This window comes from Symphodus melops, assembly GCF_947650265.1.
Source record: "Symphodus melops genome assembly, chromosome: 10".
Classification (NCBI taxonomy): Eukaryota; Metazoa; Chordata; class Actinopteri; order Labriformes; family Labridae; genus Symphodus; species Symphodus melops.
In genome coordinates, this window is record NC_136700.1 from 10,135,178 (window position 1) to 10,157,376 (window position 22,199).

Here is a 22,199-nt window from a genome sequence, read left to right on the forward strand (position 1 = left end):
AAGTGATATGTAATTAAGATCAGCTCAGTAAGACCTCAAAGCCTAGCTGTGGTGAAGGAATTGAAGGCCACCTAGGCATGAACAGACAGTTAACTGCTTCTGTCCAAAGAGAGGCAGATCAAAGACACAAACAAGACCGTTAAGTGTTGCAGGAAGTGCAGGCATACTGGAAGCATCAAGAAATCATGGGAGTGCTTAAGGGATGGCTGGGGCTTAGACACTTTAATGCTACGAGCTGGAGAAAGGCCAATGCCACTTACAAGGGACAACTTGAGGTACAGAGGGTCTGAGAGACAAAGCAAGAAAACTGTGTGAAAGTGATACCCTAGCAAGGTATATAGGATGCAATAGAACCAGAGACTTGAGAATTTTTTTCCCCTGAAAGCTTTTTTTGGGTCCATATGTGGCTAAGCTGACCTTCCTTTGGGTGCCATGGCAGAACTTTTGACCACTACCTACAAACAACGACAACAAAAAAAGATCCATCCTATTCCAAGCAGTGCAAATTGACATTTTCATCCTGAAATAAGTATCCTGACAACATGTATCGAAGGCTCTAATCTAGCCAATTGTAAGCTCTGAAACATTGCCTCTTAACTCTAGTTCTTGACTCTCATGTTGCTAGTCAAATGTAAATAATGACAACAATAAGGTTTCTGCCTATCTCCCTCCACAGGAATTTGAAAGAGTGATCCACATGTTCGTAACCTCTCGTTTGGATTACTGTAATTCTCTGTATTATGATGTGGATCACTGTTTGCTTTATCGCCTGCAGGTTGTTCAAAATGTGGAGGCACGTCTTTCAACAGGAAAGAGATGTTATGATTAAATCACATAGTCCAGGGATTCAAGGCCCAGGTGTCCTTTATACAGAACTACCCAAGGTGAAAGAGGTAAGATATGATACCATGATTCGCTTGTGCTTTCCTTATGTTTTGTTTATTGGTAATGAGTTGATGCTTCAAAAGAACATCTCAAAAATGTCCAAAATGACAAAAAGACGGATGAATTAAATTGTGCATGCACGGGACTTAACTCATTCCCCGCCATTGACGAGATTTCCCGTCATTTGGAACGTAACGCTTCCCCGCCATTGACAAGATTTTCCGTCAATTGGTGTTTTCAGTGAAATACGATAGGGGGCGCTCTGATGATGTGAAAAAGTTACAGGACTGTGAGGTCAAAAACCAACAAACAAGACCACCCGTGGGAAAGTAGAGAAAAAAACCCCAACATCTTCTTCGTCCTTATTTTCCAGCGGGCGGAGTTCGATTAGTCTGTATGTGAGTTTGACGCGCGTCAAAACGTAAACATTAGCCGTATAGATATGAGATAAAAGCTCTTGAACAGTACAAACATGCCGGCGCCAGCAAGGAGATATTCGGCTGCGGAAACTTTAGAGTTTATTATAGATACAGACTCTGATAATTCATTTTTTGACCTCCGTGAAACTGATCTGAATGAAGACGGCAGGGGCGAATGGAGGGATTCAGGACCTACATTCAGACCTTCAGGACGTGTGAGAGGTAAGATATGATCACGTTATTTTTTGATTCACCGTGATAGCATATGCATCTGCTAATTCATGAGATAACGTGATCCCTCAGTTTTCAACATAAACTATAGTACCAAACAAATTTTTGACTGACTTTTTATTGTAATTTCCAGACACAGAGTCCAGGTCTCCAAGATCCAGACATACACGTAGGTGCAAGAGGTGAGTTATGATAACATATTTTATTTAGTTTGATAGTATGTTACTTGGATTGTATGATTATTATATACTACAAGACAAGAGCATCTGCTAATTTGTGAGAGAAGATAAAAAAGAAATAATTTAGCTTTCATTTTGTACACAAACTATTTACCAAATGAATATTTGTATGACATTTTACTGTCATTTACACATATGTCCTGGCCTCTCTTCACTGGCATCCAGTTGTTTTTAGGATCCAGTTTAAGATTTTATTACTTGTTTTTAAATCCCTTAATGCACTGGCGCCACAATATGTGTCTGAGCTATTAACTATTCATGCTCCTGTCAGAGAGATGCGATCATCTAACCAGATGCTGTTGGATGTTCCAAGGTGCCGGCAAACAACCTGAGAGACAGAGCCTGAGCTGTGGCTGCTCCTACCCTTTGGAACGCCCTACCTGTTAATATAAGAACTGCTCCAACCATTGAAAACTTCAAATCACTGCTAAAAACCCACCTCTTTGCTCTGGCCTTTAATACAAGCTGAGCTTGACATCTTTTTTACTTCATGCTCCTATTTATTGTATTTTTATTGTTTTATTGTCTTTTATAGTGTGCTTTTTGCCTGTACAGCACTTTGGTCAACCAAGGTTGTTTTAAAATGTGCTATAGATATAAACTTTTTGATTGATTGAACACATAGACACACAGTTGTCTTGGCCTGAAGTTCTCAATCCTAAACATTTGCCTTGACTTTAAAGATTGTATGACTTTAAAGGGAAAACTACTACATTTATTGCCACTTGATCAAAACAAACACAACCACAATTATTTTGGAGCTGGAGCGAGTGTAAAGATTTGCAGAGGGTCTGAGCCCATAAACAGGCTCCGTGACTCAAAGCAATCAATTTCCAACGGAATGGAGACATGGAACAAGTTTTATTTTGAATTCAATTTCTGGTGTGAAAACCCTGTGTTCTAAACAATTTAATTATCTTTAATATTTACCATATCAAGACAGATAAACATGGTGATAATCATAATTTAAAATCTGAAAACCAAGAAAACCTCTTGTACCACTTCTCTATCTTGTTAATCTGGTCATCAGTCTGTAATAAAATCCATTTTTAATTGCACAATGATAATTATCCAATCGCTTGAATTTTCATGCAGTGTTTTTGAAAGTGAATCATTTCACGCTTGTATCAATTGCCATGTAAATTCAGGCTGAGCTCTAAAACCTCCTGCAGCCTCTTAATTATGATGTTCCAGGCAAGTGTGGGAGTCGGAGTTCAGTTGCATTTCTCTCTGGCTTTGGTGACACAATTGCAGTAAGGACACTTTGCTTTTCTGTATGTACATGAATTGTGCCAAAAGTCATCCCTCTTGTGTACGTCACTTAATGTCACTGCCATCATTCCCAGTGGCCTGCAAGTTTTGTTTACTGGAAGATGAACATGGAATTAACATGACATATATCTTAGTGCAGCCTGCTCGGGTTGATACATTAGCTTTGTTTAAAAGCATCTAATGGCCACATACATCACAACCATCTGGCAGCTTCCTGCAGTGTTGGAAACAAATGACCAATCTTATTCCATTATTCATAGAATTACATCTGACCGGCAACAGTAACAACCTATTTGTGAGGAAGAGACCTTATGCCCAGAATAATTCTTACGCCGGTGGAGGCCAAAACCCCATGAATATTGCAGATACTAGCATATGTTTGGAATCTTGATTCTGTCCATGTTTTCTCTGAAGCTATTTATTCAGAACCAAAAAGAACTTTTAAGGAGAGAAATGACAGCACAAAGCAAGCACAACAAGCAAATTACATTTGTCAAAACCAATACTAAAATAACTCATTTTTCAAACGAGAAGCTTTGCATTCATATAAAAAGGTTGTTGTGTTGTAGGCTGAAATACTGAAGCAGAAAAAAAACGAGAGGTTATCTTCAAATGTAATTTTCCAAATTAATCCAAAACAAAGAAGGACTTTATCATAAAAGTCTCACGTTATGGTTCATCACAATTAACCTTATAAACAGATACAATTCTGAGGGAAATAGTTCTTTCATTGTCTTTCTGTAAGCCTATTCAAACAACCAGCAGAATTAAAAAAAAATGTTGTCCTAAAACAAAGCTCATGTTGTTTTCTCATGTGAAGTAACAACTAATGGCCCATTAATTTTAACTTCCCAAGAAAATAAAATCAAGCTTGTCAAGAGCTACAAGTGCTTGGGTTTTCTTATTGATTGTGAGCTGTCTTTTCAAGCATATATCGCCAAATTGGCCTCTAAATTCAAGGTCAAGTTAGGATTTTATAATAAAAATAAATCCTGCTTTCCCCTCAGAGCGAGAACATTTATTGTCATGAACCATTGTTCTTTTGGAGATATGCCCTATATGGGTGCCCTGGCCAAATGTTTACAGTTATTAGACATTGTGTATCACTGTGCCTAAAGATTTGTGACCGGTTATAGAAGCCTTACTCTTCACTTTGACTTGTTTATGAAATCTGATTGGCCATCCTTGAGGATGTGTAGGTATAGACACTGGCTGAGTCTAATTCATAAATGTGTTCTAGGTTTAGCTCCTCCTTATTTAAGGTCATACCTTCAAAGAACCAGGAGCCAATATGCCTTGCGTTCCTCTGATGTTTATAAAGTGACTGTTCCTCATGTCCACACTGAGGTCGGGAAAAGAGCGTTTAGTTTTGCTTCTCCCTCTGCATGAAACTTTCTCCAAAATGAATTGAAACTGGCTGATCTTATTTTGCTCGATCTTAAAAGACAAAAAATGTGACAGCACCTGTGTTTTTGAATAGTAATCTCTGATCACAACTTTTGCACTATGTAAAACCTGCTTTTTACCTATTCTCAGAAAACTTTTTGTTAATCATGTAATGTTTATTACGATGTGTGCTGTGCTCGCTTTGCCAGGTCACCCTTATGAAACAGATCTTGATCTCGATAGGTTACTTACCTGGTGAAATTTAAAAAAAAAAAAAATGCTAGCAAGGAAGATATGAAGTCAGTTAGCAATTTCATCTTTTCAAAAGGCCCTACAGTTAGCTGTACACAAGCCCTGGGGATTTGGAAGATAATAGACTGTAATACGATTGTCAACAGTGAGTCATCTCAACATTGGGCTCAGAGGAAGAGCTGCCGGTAATAGGACTGACACAGAGTAATCAATACCCTACAGTAGAAGTCCTCACAGCTAACAAGGTGAAAGTCTGGGAGGTGGAACATTCAACTAAATGCTTACCTTCATTTACAAAAACATCCAGCTGCTGTCTGGCTAATCAATGAGGATAAAATGACACCTTGGAAGTTCAGCTGTCATACATTTATGGTAAACAAGCTTTCTCAGACTTTGTTCAGATTTTGTGAGAAAGTTAGAGTTACGTTGATAAGGTGAGAAGACCTGACTTATGTCAATGTTCATCACCAATCTATCACAAATATTCTTCTAATCAAACATGGACAAACCTAATGCCCTAACCTGTTTACCATTTTAATGAGTCAAAATATGATTAATGAATGCCCTCTATGCTGCCAGGAGTCAGCATAGAGGGCCCCCAACGCAGCCAGTCACCCAGCCGACGATGCACCCTACCCCAATGCCTGTACCTGTGGATGGCGGGCTGACAAGGCAGATGCTCCATGTCTCTTCTTCAGGCTGAACCTGGTCAGATCCGATATAGGAGCTCCAGCCTGACCATCAGATGCCTGATGTCGAGCTGTCCCCCCAGGTTTTGCTACTACGGGTTGCCCCAGTTTCCCTGATATAGGTGAGGTAGCTCTGCATCGTTCTACATTCTCATGGTTTTTTTCTTGAACCACTGATTTTCCAATCTCAAAATGCACCATGGAGGAGAAGGACATCTGCTTTGGGGGCAACAGACTTTCATCTCTTTGTTCAGAAGAGTATGTTTTTCTGTTGAATTCATCCAACTGTCACCTCCAGCAGGCACTGGGCTGTTTCTCAGCTGAGTGTGAAGTGAAGTGGATGGGATGGGGGTCAGCAAGTCTTAGGCTTCACTTGGCCATGGTTTTCTGATGGATAGTGGTGGATTACTCCCTCCGGGTGTAAGATAAGTCTCCATCTAAAGTGAAGGAGTTCAAGTATCTCTAGATTTTGTTCATGACTTGGTGCAACATCAGCAGTAATGTGTATGAGGGTGTTATACCAGACTGTCGGGTGAAGAGCTGAGCCTAGAGGCAAAGCTTTCAATTTACCGGTCAATCTACATTCCAAGAAACAGATTGAAGATACAAGCAGCCGAATTAGTTTTCACAAAAGGGTGGCTGGTCTCAGCCTCTGAGAAAGGGTAAGTATCTAAAAAACCCAAGGGGAATAAATAGAGCTGCTACTGTTTTGCATTGAACGATGCTTGGTAAGGCATTCCAACATGTCATGAGGATCCCAGACTATTTTGAGAAAATTCAGAAACAAATTCAGAGCTCACCTAAGGGATTGTGTAATCTGTCTGGCCAGGGAGGATATGAGAATCCTAGTGGAGCTGTAAAATATAGCTGTGGAGAGGGACATTCAGGTCAACTTGCTAAGCCTGCTACAACCTTGACCAGGCACCGCATGCATAAATTTATGGATGGATGGATAGATGGATGGATGGACAGGACGAATGGATGGATGGAAAGGGAGATTCATAAAGGCTGATGAAGTCAATGGCTGTGAGGCTGGTGCCACTCCAACATACAAAGCCAAAAAAAAAAAAATGCATTGCACGGGTTTATCAACCAATCAATCATTATTTGTGTAGCACCAATTCACAACTATGATTATCTGGAGATGCTTTCCAAAAGAAAAGGCAGGATTTCTCCTTTGTATTCCTCACATTACGGTTGTCCACACTATTCTCAGAAAAAAAAGGAAAACTTGTAAACGTGTAATTCCAGTGAGCCTAAAAAAATACAGAGGAGATTGTCCTCAAAATGTATCAACAGCTGTTACTAGGGTGAGCTGAATTCATGGAAACAAGTACCTATACTACTCTCCACAGCACCAACATAATTAAAGTGATTCTTCGCTACATAAGTTAATGTGTGCATTTTAAATGACAAGCGGGACGACAATATTTGATGAATCAAACTTGTTTTGACATAATAACGACATAGTTTATATTCTGGCTGAATGCTGCTCTCTGTTGTCACCGACCACGTAGCCTAATACCTTTCCTATTACTCACATGATTGATTCTCAAACTCTGTGTCTAAAGAGATGAGCATAAACTTTACAAAGGTGGTGAGGGGAAATTAATTAAATCCCAATCATTTTCACCGTCACACTCACTGCCATATATAGCAGTTTGACTGACAAGACTTTTTTTTTTAATACATCTTCTGTGCTACAACGCAAACCACACATGGTGGGCACGGTTGATGTGGAGGATTCTGTATCACTCTGACAAAATTACTGTCAATTCCAGATACACCAAAAGAAAGCGAGGGAAACAGAGGCAAGACGAAGGGCTGACTTATTGCCTATTCTGTCCAAGCTCAGAATGACAGAGGATAGAACCATCTTCTGACAAGGATATTTTGAAAAAAAAGACAGAAAAGTCATACAAACACCTCATTAGTTTGAAATATTTGGTTGAAGATCATTTTAGCATGTGAACAATGTGTGGATGAACAATTAGAAGCATGGAGCCTTTAGAGCCTATAATCTTAGCCGACCATGAACTAACTGCGGAGATGTCTGGAAAAGAAGAACACTCGAGAAAAACAGCCCATGTCCTAGAAGTTAAACTTAACTCCCCTTGTCAACCTTTCATACAAAATCAGCTCAAACTAAAATCTGTAAATTTGCTTTAGGTGCTGTCAAATTGAATTAGTGGTTACCAGAACTGATAACGACACTAACAAATAAAAAGTGTAGTGATAACAGCAGTTGGAAATAAAAGGTAGACAAAGGACAATTGACATGGGTACACATTGTTACTAATATGTACTGAGAAGACGATATTGTGTTCTCAGTACAAACTGTGTATGACGGCAGACGTAAAAATTCCCAGCTTTTTTACGGAAGTTGATATTCAAGCAAGTAGATAAGCAGGCAAACATGTTAAAGCTGTATGCATGTGTCGAAGGGAGGAATCTTGTGTGTGGGCAAGCATGTGACTTTAATTTGCGTTTTGTTATTCATGTTTGTGTGTGTGTGTGTGTGTGTGTGTGTGTGTGTGTGTGTGTAGGTGTGCATGTGTGTGTGTGTGTGTGCTGGCATCTCTTCAGGCACAGATGCATGACAGTGACTACAATGACACGAGGGATCAGGGGTATGTGGAGGGGAAATCGAACATGAAGTACAAAACAAACAGGCATTAAGCTTTCTGTGTGTGTGTGTGTGTGTGTGTGTGTGTGTGTGTGGGGGGGGATGACTGCCCTGCTTTACAGAGAGGGATAATATGTCAGGCAGCACTGGATGTCAAACCATGTTTTGTGATGGTTTGTGGATAGGAGTGTGTGCGTGTGTGAATAAGCGAGATAGAGCGAGCCCACAAGCTTTCATCAAGACTCAAAATGACATCACAAAGCGAGACGCTGCGAGGGCCCAATCCCGTGCTCACCTAACCTTCAAATGACATTAGGCATGCTGTCAACATATGATGAGTCACTGCCAACCTGATGTGATTCATTCAATCCTACCAAGTAGCTAGGATTACTGGATACAAATCACTTACAGTATATGGAAAAAATTGGACACCGATTGAGGGAATGTCCTGGCACACGCGTTCGAGATTCTGTGTGTTTGTTCTGTGTATGCCTGAATGCATCAGGCGAGCGTACAATTGTGTGCATACCTCTTGTGCAAATGATACATAATGTTGAAGTTGGAGAAGTTGCATGATCTTGATCAGTCTGAATAACAGAAATAAACAACATATACAAGAAAAAGCCTTAAAAACCCTGTGTCGTATTTCATTTCCACTGATTTTCACTTTTTTTCACCTCTTTGCTCACTTTGACCAGAGTGCCAAGATAATTACATCATATAATTAAAGCCCAGGACATTTAAGGCTAGTTACAATTGGAGTTAATGGAGAGAGCAGAAAACAAACAGGAGCTGAGAGCTTTATCAGACAGAAAAAAACAAACAATGTCGGGTACAATCTGAACAACGTCTTTGTACCCCCAGTACTCCCATCTCCAGCATGTCTTAGTTTGATCAGCGCCATCTATTTATGTTCCAGCTTGAACATCACATTAACCAGGGCCAGTTTCCTGAAAGTCCCAGAGCTGAATCAAAGTAGCTTTTGTGAGGTGTATCTATTTGGATTGTTCAGCTTTTGAAGACGGGAATGGCATCATAAAATAATCTGTCTTCCCCACAGGCAGTGTTCTCATCAACGCAAATGATAGTCATTGAATAGTCATCCTTTCACATCCATCGTCTCCATATTGCATGAAGCAATAAATGGATTGATGCCATTTAAAAAGAACACACACTAAATTCAGGGGAATATCTAGATCAGGGGTGCTCAATACGTCGATCGCGATCTACCAGTCGATCGCGATCTACCAGTCGATCGCAAAGTATTATAAAGTACACGTCAGCCTATCGTCCGTCCTCACTATGAAAAAAAAAACGGCTCAGTGCTCCGCGCCTCCGTATTTTCCTCTTAAGTTTCGTTTCATTAAAACCGAAAGTAAAGACGGTCGCGATGTGACTGTATTTGCTGAATGAATATTAAAATATGTAACGTAGTGTTAAAAGGCTGCATCAATCAAGTTATCATTTGTTGCAGCAAGAAAGGCAGAGGATCATCAGGTAAAGAGGAGGAAAGGTGAGAACTGTAATAAGCCAAGAGACTGAGAAACATAGTGAAGGAGCCTACAGATGAAACAGATAAAAAAATAGATGTAAATGTAGCTTAGGCTGGAAAACGGAAGGATATGCAATGAATCGGAATATTTCAAGGCCATGTTGATGTCAGTTGTTAATCATGTTGTTCAGTCACAGTATGAATTATCCATCAATAATATTATTTGGGTGGATTAAGTAATAATGTAACTAAACATGGCATTACAGTTAAAGTAATCAGTAATCATGACTCAGTATACTTGGACTTTTAATTTAAAAAAATTCAACAGAGGATGAGACAGACCAGGACCAAGTTACATACAAAGGCCAGAGTGTCTCTCTCTCTCTCTCTCTCTCTCTCTCTCTCTCTCTCTAACCTATACCAAACACTTAACATACAGGTATAGAGCTGAATTCTAAATATATGTTTTGCACGTTTATATTAGGTAGATCATTTTGACTTAGTCATTTTATAAGTAGCTCCCATGCCGAAAAAGTGTGAGCACCCCTGATCTAGATTATCTTTGCACAGTTCGGACCAGTTCAGAACAGACATCTCCATATCTCTGAGTTAACAAACAGAACCACATGGATGACTGGAAGCAGTCAAAACCATAAGTGGGCAAGACAAAAAACTAACTCGAGACAGGTAGATGTGAAAGGAAGTTGATGAGCGTCTTGAGATGATTCAGGGGAAACAGATTAGGCAGGGGAGCAGTCTGGCAGATCGTTAGTCAGGGATGTCAGGGCCAGAGATAAATGAAGTGTCAGCAGAGGACAGAGAGAGAAGAAAGAATGGTGGTAGAAACGGGGAGGACTATGGAGGGAGAAAGGAAGATACAGAGAGGGAGGAAAAAGAAGATGTGAAAAGATCGACGTGAAATGAATGGAATTCATAAGAGAAAGAGGAGCTAGCTTTAAAAAATGTGACGGAAGTTGTAAAAAATCACAGCAATGAAAGTAGGCTCTTGACTACATCTGAGTTGTACAACACTCACAATTACATTTGCTGAAGTTTTGTCTCATAAGTAAATCATGAGTATGTAATGTAATATTTTTGTGCAAATTAATCTTTAATGCCCCTCTTAAGCAACTTTAATATTCATCATCATTTTTCCTAATGCTGCATGATTGATTAATACCAGTTACAACTTAAGTTCTAAATATATTTCTAAAAAAAGATAGACTGTAGCCACTTGTAAAGTGTTATTACTAAAATATTAGAGTCTGGCTTTCTGATTCTGTCTTTTGGGGTGTTCAAAAACTGTGCACAAGTTTTATGACAATCACCTGTGTAGCAACGGGTGAATGAAGTGTGAAGTGTTTGGATTGCAGCACATCCAAGGGCTTTCATCTGTGGACCATAGGCTGTATCACTATAGTTCTAAGATACACTATCTGGTGCTACTTAGACTGGTGAAGGGGGTTTAGGAACTGGGTGTCCTCTTTCCTCCACACTCTGCAACCAGCTCTGAGTATTTAGTCCCCACGTTTGCTGTGAGTAGCTGCCTCATTGGAGCTGAACTGTCTCCATAGCCCATTGACATCAACGTCATTAACTGGCTGAATGGGAAACCTAAAGGGGACATATGATATCATTGCATTTAAAGAGTCACATGCACCAAAACGGAGCGTCTTGAGAGAGCTAGTTTATACAAAGTCACAAACCTCCTCTGGTGCTTGATTCATATTTTTATTTTGACTGAAGTAAGGATAAATGTTTCATTTAGACCACAGGGGAGTGTTTGAAAAGTTAGAAAAGGGTATAATGTGTCATCCTTAATGCAAAGTGGTTTGGCTCTCGAGAGCTCTGACCAGGTGATCTTTCAGGTGTCTGCTTCTCTCCTCTGGTCCAGGCCCCTTTGTTTCTATATTCAAACCTCTTGCTGCAAGGTTCTTCCTCCAGCACTGCTCGTATCTTGTCCTAAACCCAGCTGACACTTCTTCTTCCCATGGGCCTTGTTGTTATTTGGTTTGTGAAAGCTGCCTAGTAAATAAGTACTGCTTTAGACTAACGTGTTGCTAGGTAACACATTATTGTATCGCCACTACTATTTGCGGTAACTAGTTAGTTACTTTCCAGATTCAATTATGCCGTTACCATTACTTATGTGAAACAGTCGACGAGAAACCGGCGAGGTGACACTAACGTCAACACAGCAGCATCCTGGGAGAAAGAACATTGCACCCAGTGAACAAACACAGGCAGGTGAGCATTCAGCCGTGACATTTCTGCCATGGAAATATCAACATTAGTTTCTCTTGCTCAAATTAAACAACAAGACTACAACAGGGACTTGTAGTCTATGTGCAGGAAGGAAAACTTCTCTCTCAAGAACAAAAGCACCGAGCTAAACACCAACTAGCTAATAAAACAGCTGTCAGAGACTCTGGCATTGTGGACACCGGAGACCAAGGTGCGGCTCACGTTAGCTCGACAGATCAAGTTAGAGAAACTCCATACAAAAAGCTTGATTAATTCAAAACACTGCATGCTCCACAATGTGAAAGCCGGACAATAGACTGATATACAGGCATGTCAATGGCGACGTGCTTCATGTCAACTGTTGAGTCTGTTGCCCTCAGAGAGGCAGTTTGTAAACTACCTACATATTGAAAACGAGAGTGTGATTTGAAATAAGTGGGTTTTTACAGCACAAATACGCTACAGCAATACTAAATAATGTTTTAAGCTTTAGTCGGAGCTTTGTACCAGGAGAAGGTCAAACCTCCTGCCCAAACACATTTAAAATGGCTGAAGTTATTGGTTTATTTTAAAAATGACAGAAAAAATATAATCTTTAAGAAAAGTAACTGCAAGTTTGTACAGTTTGTCTTCTGTGTCTGCTCTGGTTAATGAGAGGCTGTGGTAAGCACACTCTGACAAACGCTAAAAATGTGAGTTTATGTAACCAAAAAAAAAAACATCAGATGACATGAACTCTGGAACATTTGAAAAAAAAAATCCCTAAAAATATTCAAAGAGGAAGCAGGGAAAGTGCAGGGTAGAGGCTCACATCTCTGAGCTTTATGTGTTCTCTCTTACTCTCCATTATTAGTCATTTCTAGAATTATGTTTAGTGTATAATACAGTAATTATGAGCTCTTCTATCTTTTAAAAGTACAGAAACTAAATCTAAAATCAAAGATAACTTTGCCTATAGTGTCATCCAAAGCTATTTGAAAATCACTTTATTCTCCATGGAGATGACAATCTGTTTGTGTACAGAAGCAGTGTGAAGTTTAAATAAGTCATACTGATGCCAAAGCACACAAAACAATATCACAGCCTGAGCTGGGCACACACCTGTTAATGTGTAAACTATTCATTGATGCCTTAACATTTTTGCAGTTCTGTAAAAAGACTGGCCCCTACTTTAAAGAACAAAATACACTAAGTCGGTCATTGCTGAGTAAATAAACCCTGACAGGGTGATGAAAAAGCACTGTTTGATTATACCGTTTGAATTGGCTCCATAGCAATGGCCATCTACAAATTAGCCTAATTTGCTAATTAACTTCATTGATGGAGAAGTGAGACAAGGTGAATGGGGACCACAAATCAATGTAACACTGATTGAGGTTTCCAGCCCTGTTACTGTCAAAGTCTGTCAAAATTTTCATCTTGATTAACAAGTCTGTAAACACAGCCAGCTGAAATGACGTTCTGCTTGGTGTTTACATCATGTCTGCCAGAAATTTGCTTTTCGGGTCCAGCTTTTTGTGGCTTTCATTTTCATGATTATTTCCATGTTTTTTTTCCTTCCTTTTTTTCCCTTTTACCCACAGACTGTTATTAAATCCTCTGGACTCCATTCTACCGATTGAGATCACTAGACCTCGTCCTGCTGATCCTATGATCAGAACACGGTTACAAAGTGTGCCCCACTTTGCAATCTGTCAAGTTGTCCCTTTGTCAAATGAGAGCAGGTAAAAACAGAGAAGAGAGCTACAATAGGAGAGGTGACTATGTCCACAGCTGCAATTTGAAAAACATAAAGATGGCTGTAGCCCACTGTTAATGAGTCATAAATCAGCTTGATATGAATCATCTTTACAGCACTATTCGAGAAAAGTGTTGAAAACCTCATTAATTTCCATTAAGGAGCAGCTATCTGGTGAGTTGACCACAGCATCAAATTCCCTGAGCTGCAATCTTTAAGATCTCAGAGGAACTCACCCAGTGCCTCTATGTGCCACACCAAATTCCTTTTATTTGAGGTCATCCCTTTCATTTTCAGCGCACACATTTAAAGGACTGATATTCCAAAAACAGCCAGTCAACAGCCTATCGATTGATTATAAAGGCTGTTAATTTCGGAAACATACTTTAAATGTAGGATTTTTCAACCAGTCATAATGACTCAGCTGTCAGTCTACCACTGCTTTGAGAGCAAATTAGCAAAGCACCACTTCCTTCAGCTGCCTCGCTCTCTTTGTCTGCCTCTGTCAGCTCCTTTCAAGCCAATGTCATAGTCAACATATGAAACAACCAGTATGAGGCATCATTTAGATTAAATCACTATTATGAAATTATAATGAGACATGTCATGGGAATATTTTAACAACATGAAATAACTGATGAAAATGAGGCCCCATATTTATTGTGATTACATGGTATCTTAAGCACCGTTTCCACCAAGCAGTTCAGTGTGGTTCGTCTCGGTACGACACACATTTTGTGGTATTTCTCCTCGCGGCACACAGCCTTCTCTGAAACAAAGCTTGATTGCGTTTTGTAACAAAGAGCCACATGCCAATGACAAACTAGATAAATTACTGGATGTCTTCCATTGTTGGTCTTTGTCTACTGTGTTACATTTTTCTTCTTTGTTGAATTTATTAGCGGGGTATACTGTGTCACCTGCTATGATGACGCTGTTAAAGTATGTAGCTGATGCAGCTATTAGCATCCGGCTTACATGCCGCCGACCAAACAACGCACGGTTGGCTGTGGAAACGCAAACAGGTAAGGCTTTACCGAACCAAACCATACCAAACTGTACTGATCCATACCAGACCGCTTGGTGAAAGCGGGGCTAAAGTGAGCAGCTACAAGAAACTGATCTCAAACCTTGAAATGGTGTTGCACTCAATAAGAAAACCAAAGCAAGAGGAGTTAAACACATACACTTCTTTTGCAGATAGTAATGCAAAACAAATGAGTACTTCCTAAATACGTCACTTCAACACTTAAAAAAAACAAACAAACATAAATTCCGCAAAAAAGCATAGAAGTGGATGAGAGATAACATCAGTTTTTTTCACAGACAGAAATGATTGTCAACTCTTCGCATGATGACTTCATCACTTATTCACAGTGAGAGCCTGGCAGTTTTTCCACAATCTTGATAATAAGATATGCTGCAGCAACAACAACAGTAATAGTAGCAATCAAAATAACTGTGATGTTTTTGGTTTGGTCCAGAAGAGCTCTTGAGCCAATTGAAGCGAGAAGTGGCATCTTAAGTCACAGCAGTCAATACACCCAGCATGTGTCGAACCCCATGTAGTGAGGTGAAAAATATATAAAGTATGTAAAATATATTAGGTCTAACAATTCATCTGTCTTTGCTCCTGTCTGCTTTACTCTATCCATTTGATCAAAATTAGCTCATACATTAAAAGTTACTGCTTCTTATCACACTTTTGGAGTACTTGTGTGCTCCTGCAGGTGTGAAATCAATATGGCCTCAAAACATCCCCACCATCCCCGTGTTCGCTTACCAGAGAGGTGAAGATGTAAGTGTAGTAGACTGACAGCATTCCCAGCTCTGATGCCTGTCGAACAAAATCACAAGAGGGGCAGGAGGGGAGAGATAAAGAGAAACATAAGAGAGAGAATATTCAAAGGTGCAAAAAACCCCCGAAATTTGAGGATCAGAGTTTGAAGAAAAAAAGTGTTAAGATGCAGGTTGAAGGAGGGAGGGGAAAAGTACAACAGAATGCACAGGTAGTCAAGAATAAAGGGTTTCTGGAAAGAGAGGTTGAGAGGTTGCAACTCAAGCTCCACTCTGCAACAGAAAGATCAAATCCACATCTTGATAAGATGCAACACATTCTTATCTGACAACGGCTCTCAATGGAGCAATTAATTTCAGAGGTGCTTTAGTATGCTGCTCAATACTCCGTCTTATAATGTGATTAAATCAAAGTCACAGTGTTGTGAAGGACAGGGTGAACTTTCATAGATTCATTTCTTTAAAGTTATTGGTGAGAAAAGAAGGAAATGTACAGTGTGTTCTGTCCAATTATGCTGCGAGGCAGATTTTTCTCAAGTAGATAAACCATACAATAAGCCAACCTTTTTTTTTCAAGAGCTGCATTTGACCCGAGTAAAACTCCACCTGGGAATGAATAAAAACCGGATGCCCTCTGGGACACATTTCTTCAAGAGCATGTTTTCCAAATTCATCTGTGCTAAACTTTGCACTTTCTCTTTGTATTTAGCTTTCACGCTGGCATTAGTCTAGGATTAGGTATCATTAGACTGAATTTTATAACAGGTATTAAGCTGTCGTATCTTCAAAAAAGGTAACATCTGTGGGGTGTGAGCCATTACAAGCATATGCCGCTCTCTTCTGCTGGAGCATAAATAATTAGTAAGAAGCAGAAAGGCACCAATCAACTGCAGCAAAAACATTCAGATACAACTTTCATCCGAACACTGTGAATGACCTTTCAAGATGTCTCAACAAAATGTATTTGTAATGTTTATTCAGCATGTTTACTTGTGAATGTTATGCTCCAGGATATTTATTTTTTAGTCTGTCCAGGTGTTACGCACAGTAAGGAGTATGAGCTGCTGTGTTTTTTTTCCCCCGTTAAAGGGACATTTTAAGCAACTAATGCTTCAAAGCACTACATCTTTGTCTCTTGTGTCTAAACTTGATGCATAACAGAAACCGGTATTCTTACAAACAACAGCTAATTCAAAATGTACTGTTGTTCTCCACTGCATTTAAAACCATCTCTCCTGCTCTCTCGCTCACTTTTTGTTTTCTTGTTCTGTGGTAGCCTTTGGTCAGAGTACACACGCTCTGCACCGTCCCCATACACTGGACTCACTGTCTGCAGCTGTGTACAACAATGGAGGCCTGACTGAATGAGATTACATTCAGAGTGTCAACACGACTGACCTAAACCGCTCTGAATGCTTAAACCTCAGAGAGGGAGACCTTTGTCTGACAAGGGTTTGATGCAAGATGTGAACAGACAATTGAGGAGGGATATCCTGCATGACAAAAGACGTTTCTGTCCCAGCAGACAATCTGGGTGCTCTCATCATCGTCTGAGACTGGCAAATACTGTACGACGGGCACCACTTTGATGTGTTTGGCGTCCTGATGGTCTACATGAGAGGCAGAACTGCCAACCTTCCACCATCCTGCTGTCTCTTAACAGAAAGGGACACAGGGACAGATAAAGGGGACACAATTGGGGTGTATACAAGACCACAGGGGGAGGTGAGAAAGCAAAGTAAAACTGTCCACTCTGCATTTTGAGTCAGATGAAACATGAAAAAATGGAAAACCAGAACAAAAGAGAAAGCAACATCCTGCTGTGGACGCCTGCTGCTCTGTGGCCTGGGGTTGCCACAGTTGCCATGGTGACTGGATGACCACTGATGGCAGCATGAACACTTGATTGAGGTGAGAGATTGAGATTGTATACTTCTGTGGGAGCGATTATAATGGAGAGAATGAGGGGGACAGTTGGAAAGTGAGAGAAAAATCTTTCCTGATCATACCCCAAGCCAACCCCCATCATTTTCTGTCTTCAGTTATTGTCACCTTCACTCTAGCCATCCCTCCGTCGTCCTCTTAGAAATAATGAGGTTTGTATTAATTACTAGGAGGCCATATGTTGCTTCAAAAAACCCTTGCTTCATCAGCTCTCACCTATATGTATTCAATGCAAAGTATCCAATCAGCAGAAGCTTCTCCTTAATGCTAAAGCAGAAAGTGTTGAAGGTCGGTTGAAGATTATAATTACTGGTATGTTCTATTAATGGAAACAACATGAAGTTGTTCCTGACAGAAATACGGCTCATGAACACTCTCGGGAAGTTGTGTTTTCTCAATTGTGTCTTGTATTTTTGTTATTAAAAGTTGTTTAAACAGAAAGAAGAAGCATGAGGGTAAAGGTAAAGGACATGAACGAATCAGACCTCTTAATCTGCTTCCCTGACTGAAACAGCAGTTTGTTATAATCCATGACATTCATGAAATGAAAGAAGACAAAAGGGCTTTTTTATTTTACGAATCTGTTTTTATAACACTAATCCACTTAACTGTGCGGGATTCTCATTCGTGGAAGCTGAATCATTGGATACAACTTTGATTTAATGCTCTCGCCCATTTCATTTGATTTAGCAAGGTTTTTTTTTTTTTTTTTTTAAACAAGATTGCCTCAAGTCATTTGCCTTTTGTTTTGGGACTAGGTTTATGACCTCAGGCTATGTTCTTGTCTGTGCTTGAATACACAACATCTGTCATTGGATTCAAGTGGGCAGGTAGAACATCGCTGTCTTTTTATACGTGCTGCACAGTATTTGTTGAGTCATAATGGAAATCCAACTTCTTTCTCTTCAGGTTGAAACTAAAACCCAACTAACTTCTTCTTCAGTTAAAAGTATAGAGTATAAAAAAGTATATTTCCCAACCCTTGAATCTACTTTAAGCCATGAACCCTTTATGCCACTGGCGTTTCCACTCACTTTTCCTATTTGAGACGCATGAAAATTTAAGAGGAAATAGGAAAAGCTAGGAAAGGAAGACTTTAAATAAAGCTGTGTTCTCAGCGCAAACATGACCAGGTATCAGTTAAAACATACTCACCCGTTCCAAAATGATATGTGACATGGTGGCATTGGCATCCACAATGATGGTGGCAGTCTTGTCATCTCGTATCTCTTTCAGGAGCGGGGTTGGGTCCTGACTGTCGTCGAGCATGCGCACAGACAGGGTCTCCTTGGAGATGAGGAACTGCCTGAGGAGCTGCTCCAGGTTCAATAAGCCTGCAGATAATCACGCACACACACACACGCAAACACACACACACACACACAAACACAGAAAAGATGTTCTTATATCGAAGGCATGGCTGTTCAATGGTTATGAAGTTTTACATCAATATTTTAGAGTAGTTAGATTAAGCAGTTGAGCTCTTGAGTTTGATGAAGTCATGCACAGTCAGGATGCGTGCATGTGATGGATTACAGTATGCGTATATGTGTCACATTGTGCAAAAAAAATGTGCTTATTGTTTGTTTTAAGTCGCACATGTGAAAACAATGAAGCCATACAAACTTCATCAACAAGAACAAGTCAACACAATATCCTCAGTAAACTTATTATAAAGCCATCAAACCCAAAGGGGCATTTCAGCAAATGTTTCTTTGTAAAACCTGCATCGGGTGTATATAGGATATATATAGAATATATATATATATATATATATATATATAGTGTGTGTGTGTGTGCGTGTGTGTGTGTGTGTGTGTGTATACATATATAATATAAGATTTTCAGAGCAGGACACCAATACAAGGCACGTTGTTGTAACATTCTCTCCTTGGCAATTTGGCAGATCTTATTACACTCAAAAAGTTTTTGACACTGGCAAGGAGAAAAGGATGTGACTTATTGAAAAAGGACACGCTTCAGCTAAATCTTCACCTGCTTTTTCCTTTCACTTTAAAATGAATGATTAAACGGCGCTCTACACTTTTTGCCTGAACAGATTTTTTGTGATTTTTGCCATCGCGACAGCAGATCAGTTGATCCGTCATAAGGAGACCAATTTCAGGAGTAGCAATTTGAAGTTGTCAAGCTGCTTTCTTAACTTTTCCACGGCCCATTAACTTGGGTATAGCACCATCCCAGTCCCCAAAATCATGTCTAATGGCTTCTGCAATTATGTCTCTGTCTGCATGTCCAGCAGCATGTCTGTAGGCCAGTCTATCATTGTATGTGTGTTTCTCCTCCTCTACTTTGCTACCTACATCTTTGCACTCATGAGATGTCACTCCTGGCTGCGGCTTGCTCACCTGCCAGAGCCTCAGAAGCTGTCGGAACAGCTTCATCTGTATACGCAGAAAAATGTAATGAGCTTGAAATAGCTTCTACAACAAACGGCTCTTGACTACATTCAAGCTCTGCAGCTTCTCAACGGGCATCACATACAAGTTCAAGTACCAGATGTGGCTCATGGAGCGCATACACACATTTATGCACATAAATGGAGTTATCACAGAAAAAAAGCTCATAATCACTTTAGTGTTCGAGCTGCACGCGATTCATATGGGAGTCAGAATTTTACACCGGGGTTTTTTATAGCAGCCATAATGTTCCCTAACTATTTGCTCATGGTGAATCAGATTTAGTGGAATGAAAAAACCTCCAGCGGAATGAGAAATGTACTCTTCTGTTTTTTTGGTTAGACTTGTGTCTGTCCCTGTCTAGAGAAACTACACAAAAAGCAAGTTGTCCCAGCACTTTCCCGTCCTCTTGACCAAAATAACCATAAAATAGAGTGCTATGGAGCTATCAAATCCAAACTGACAGTTGGTGATTGTTACCAGCATACATATTCATTTATTAAAAAGCAAACAGGAAGAAGGAAACAACTTACAGTGCAGAATGACTGACAATGACTCACATGAATCTCAGCTCATGCTGCGTATTACTGTAGGAGATGTGGAAGTGCGACATTGCAAAATAGGGACCAAGTTAGATGCCTCAAGAAACTGGCAACGATGGAAAGATTTTCGCAAAAGGTAAAATTCCTTTGTTGTTAGTTGAGCTTCATATAGAAAAAGGGATTTGCACGAGAAACAGGGATTTGACTAACAGTGAAATTAAAATATGGGAGGGGGAAGAAAGGGATCACATGATTTCTATAATAAAACCAAGAATATTGGTCACATGACAAACCCCTCGATACCAAACCATTTATCATATTTCGCTAGTTATGGCAACACAGGTTGGAAAGTGAAGTCCTGCATTCCAAAGTCCCCAAATTAGGCCATAACAAGTAAAGTCTTCAGAATTCACTCCTAAAATACTACACTCTTTACATGTCTCTACAAGTCAACGTCTCTTCATATTGAGACAACAAAACTTCACAAAAAGCAGCAGAAAGGTTTGATGTTTTTAATACAACAAAATGCTGCAGCTAAAAACAACTCAAATACTCACATTGCTGCCTTCCACATTAATATCATTATCAGTTACAGTATAATTACTATCATCAAAGACTGCTTTTCACAAGTCAGTGAGGCGTCTTTTTCACCTTTCAATGCTGATTACAGGTGAGAAATGGCTATCCCACACAGTGTGCGAAACACTTAGAGACAGCGGGACAGTGCTGAAAAACTGCAAGTAAGGGAGAATGGCAATTTAAAAATTATTTCGCAGACATTCATCAACAGCGTAATTATAAACCCCAGTGAATCTGTATGAGCTGATTAGAGAGAAAAACCTGTTAAAACAAGTAACTGAGGTTTTGTTCTAGAAGGGGCTGCAGCGGGACAATGCAGTGATCTTAAATGGGAAACTGTGCTCCCCAGCTGTGCTTATCAAGTTGAAAAGATGCGCTTCAAGCCTTTGAAGCCTGCTGTTTTGTTTAACTTACAAATCCTCTATCTGCACCGAAGCTCCAGTAAGATTTCAGAGCTTACAGATGCACCAATCCCCTTTCTGATGAAAGTGCACTGCTGTCGCACACTATCAGGAGGTGCACAGAAAACATACATTGAGATCTTTGTGGTTTCCCGTGTAAATGTGAGCATGCAGGAGAAGTCTTCTCTTTTCTGTTTTTTTTTTTACGTTATCGTATAGCACACAGCTTCACAACATGTTGAGGCCGTCCAGGTTAAAACAGGTTAAAAAAACCCGACCACATGTATGATACTCTTTGTGATAGTAACGTACACAACACTGTCATCTATATTAAAGGTTAACTAGATTAGTGAGCTAGATTAACCAGTGTCCCAGTGTGCCTCCTCTTCTGCCTCCTCAGCCATGGCTGGAAAATATTCATGAATTGGCCACGCTCTATTAGGCTGTCACAGGCTTGGGTGATTAATGAGACTGGCACATGTGGTTGAGCCACGGACAGCATGCTGCAAACTGACCGACTGACTGGGCGAGCTGACGGAGAGAGGTGCTGCTGAGAGAGCTGGAGCCAAGGTTGAATGGGTTTCAGCTGATGCTGAACAATCACCTTAACACACAAACAGGATAACAAACACACACAAATCCAGGCACGCTGCTGCTTTCTGCATTTTCTAGTGAATGAAAAAAGGGCTACATGAGAGGATGTAATCAATACCACTGCATCATTTCCTGGACTCTTTCCCTCTTGTAGAAAATGTGTAATTTATCTTTCTTTTCCAGTCTCCCTTCAACCCAATCAGTCGATTTCCCCTCATGCACATACAGTATGCTTAATGGCATCCTCTCCTCTCCTCACCTCTCCTCTCCTCTTAATTGCCTTTCTAGTCCTCTCTTAGCCCACTGACATAAAAAACCCCCAACAACAATCCCATTTAAACATAACCAAAGAGTAGAAGGACATTCTTGTTTAATATTTGTGAGTTAACACTCACAAATATTAAAACCACAAGGTCCTGAAAAGATTGACCTGCTATTGATGTGCTCTATAG

General features: G+C 40.0%; 1 protein-coding gene across 2 annotated transcripts in view; it reads right to left on the bottom strand.

Moving 5' to 3' along the window:
• grik4 (glutamate receptor, ionotropic, kainate 4) overlaps window positions 1–22,199 on the bottom strand; it is a 235,311-nt gene that overhangs the window by 53,911 nt on the left and 159,201 nt on the right. For both annotated transcript variants that reach the window (XM_079353701.1, XM_079353702.1), the window contains 2 exons: window positions 18,370–18,548; window positions 15,257–15,310 (listed from right to left, as the gene is read on the bottom strand). In XM_079353701.1, the coding sequence (XP_079209827.1) occupies window positions 15,257–15,310; window positions 18,370–18,548 (233 nt within the window). The remainder of the gene's footprint in view (window positions 1–15,256; window positions 15,311–18,369; window positions 18,549–22,199) is intronic.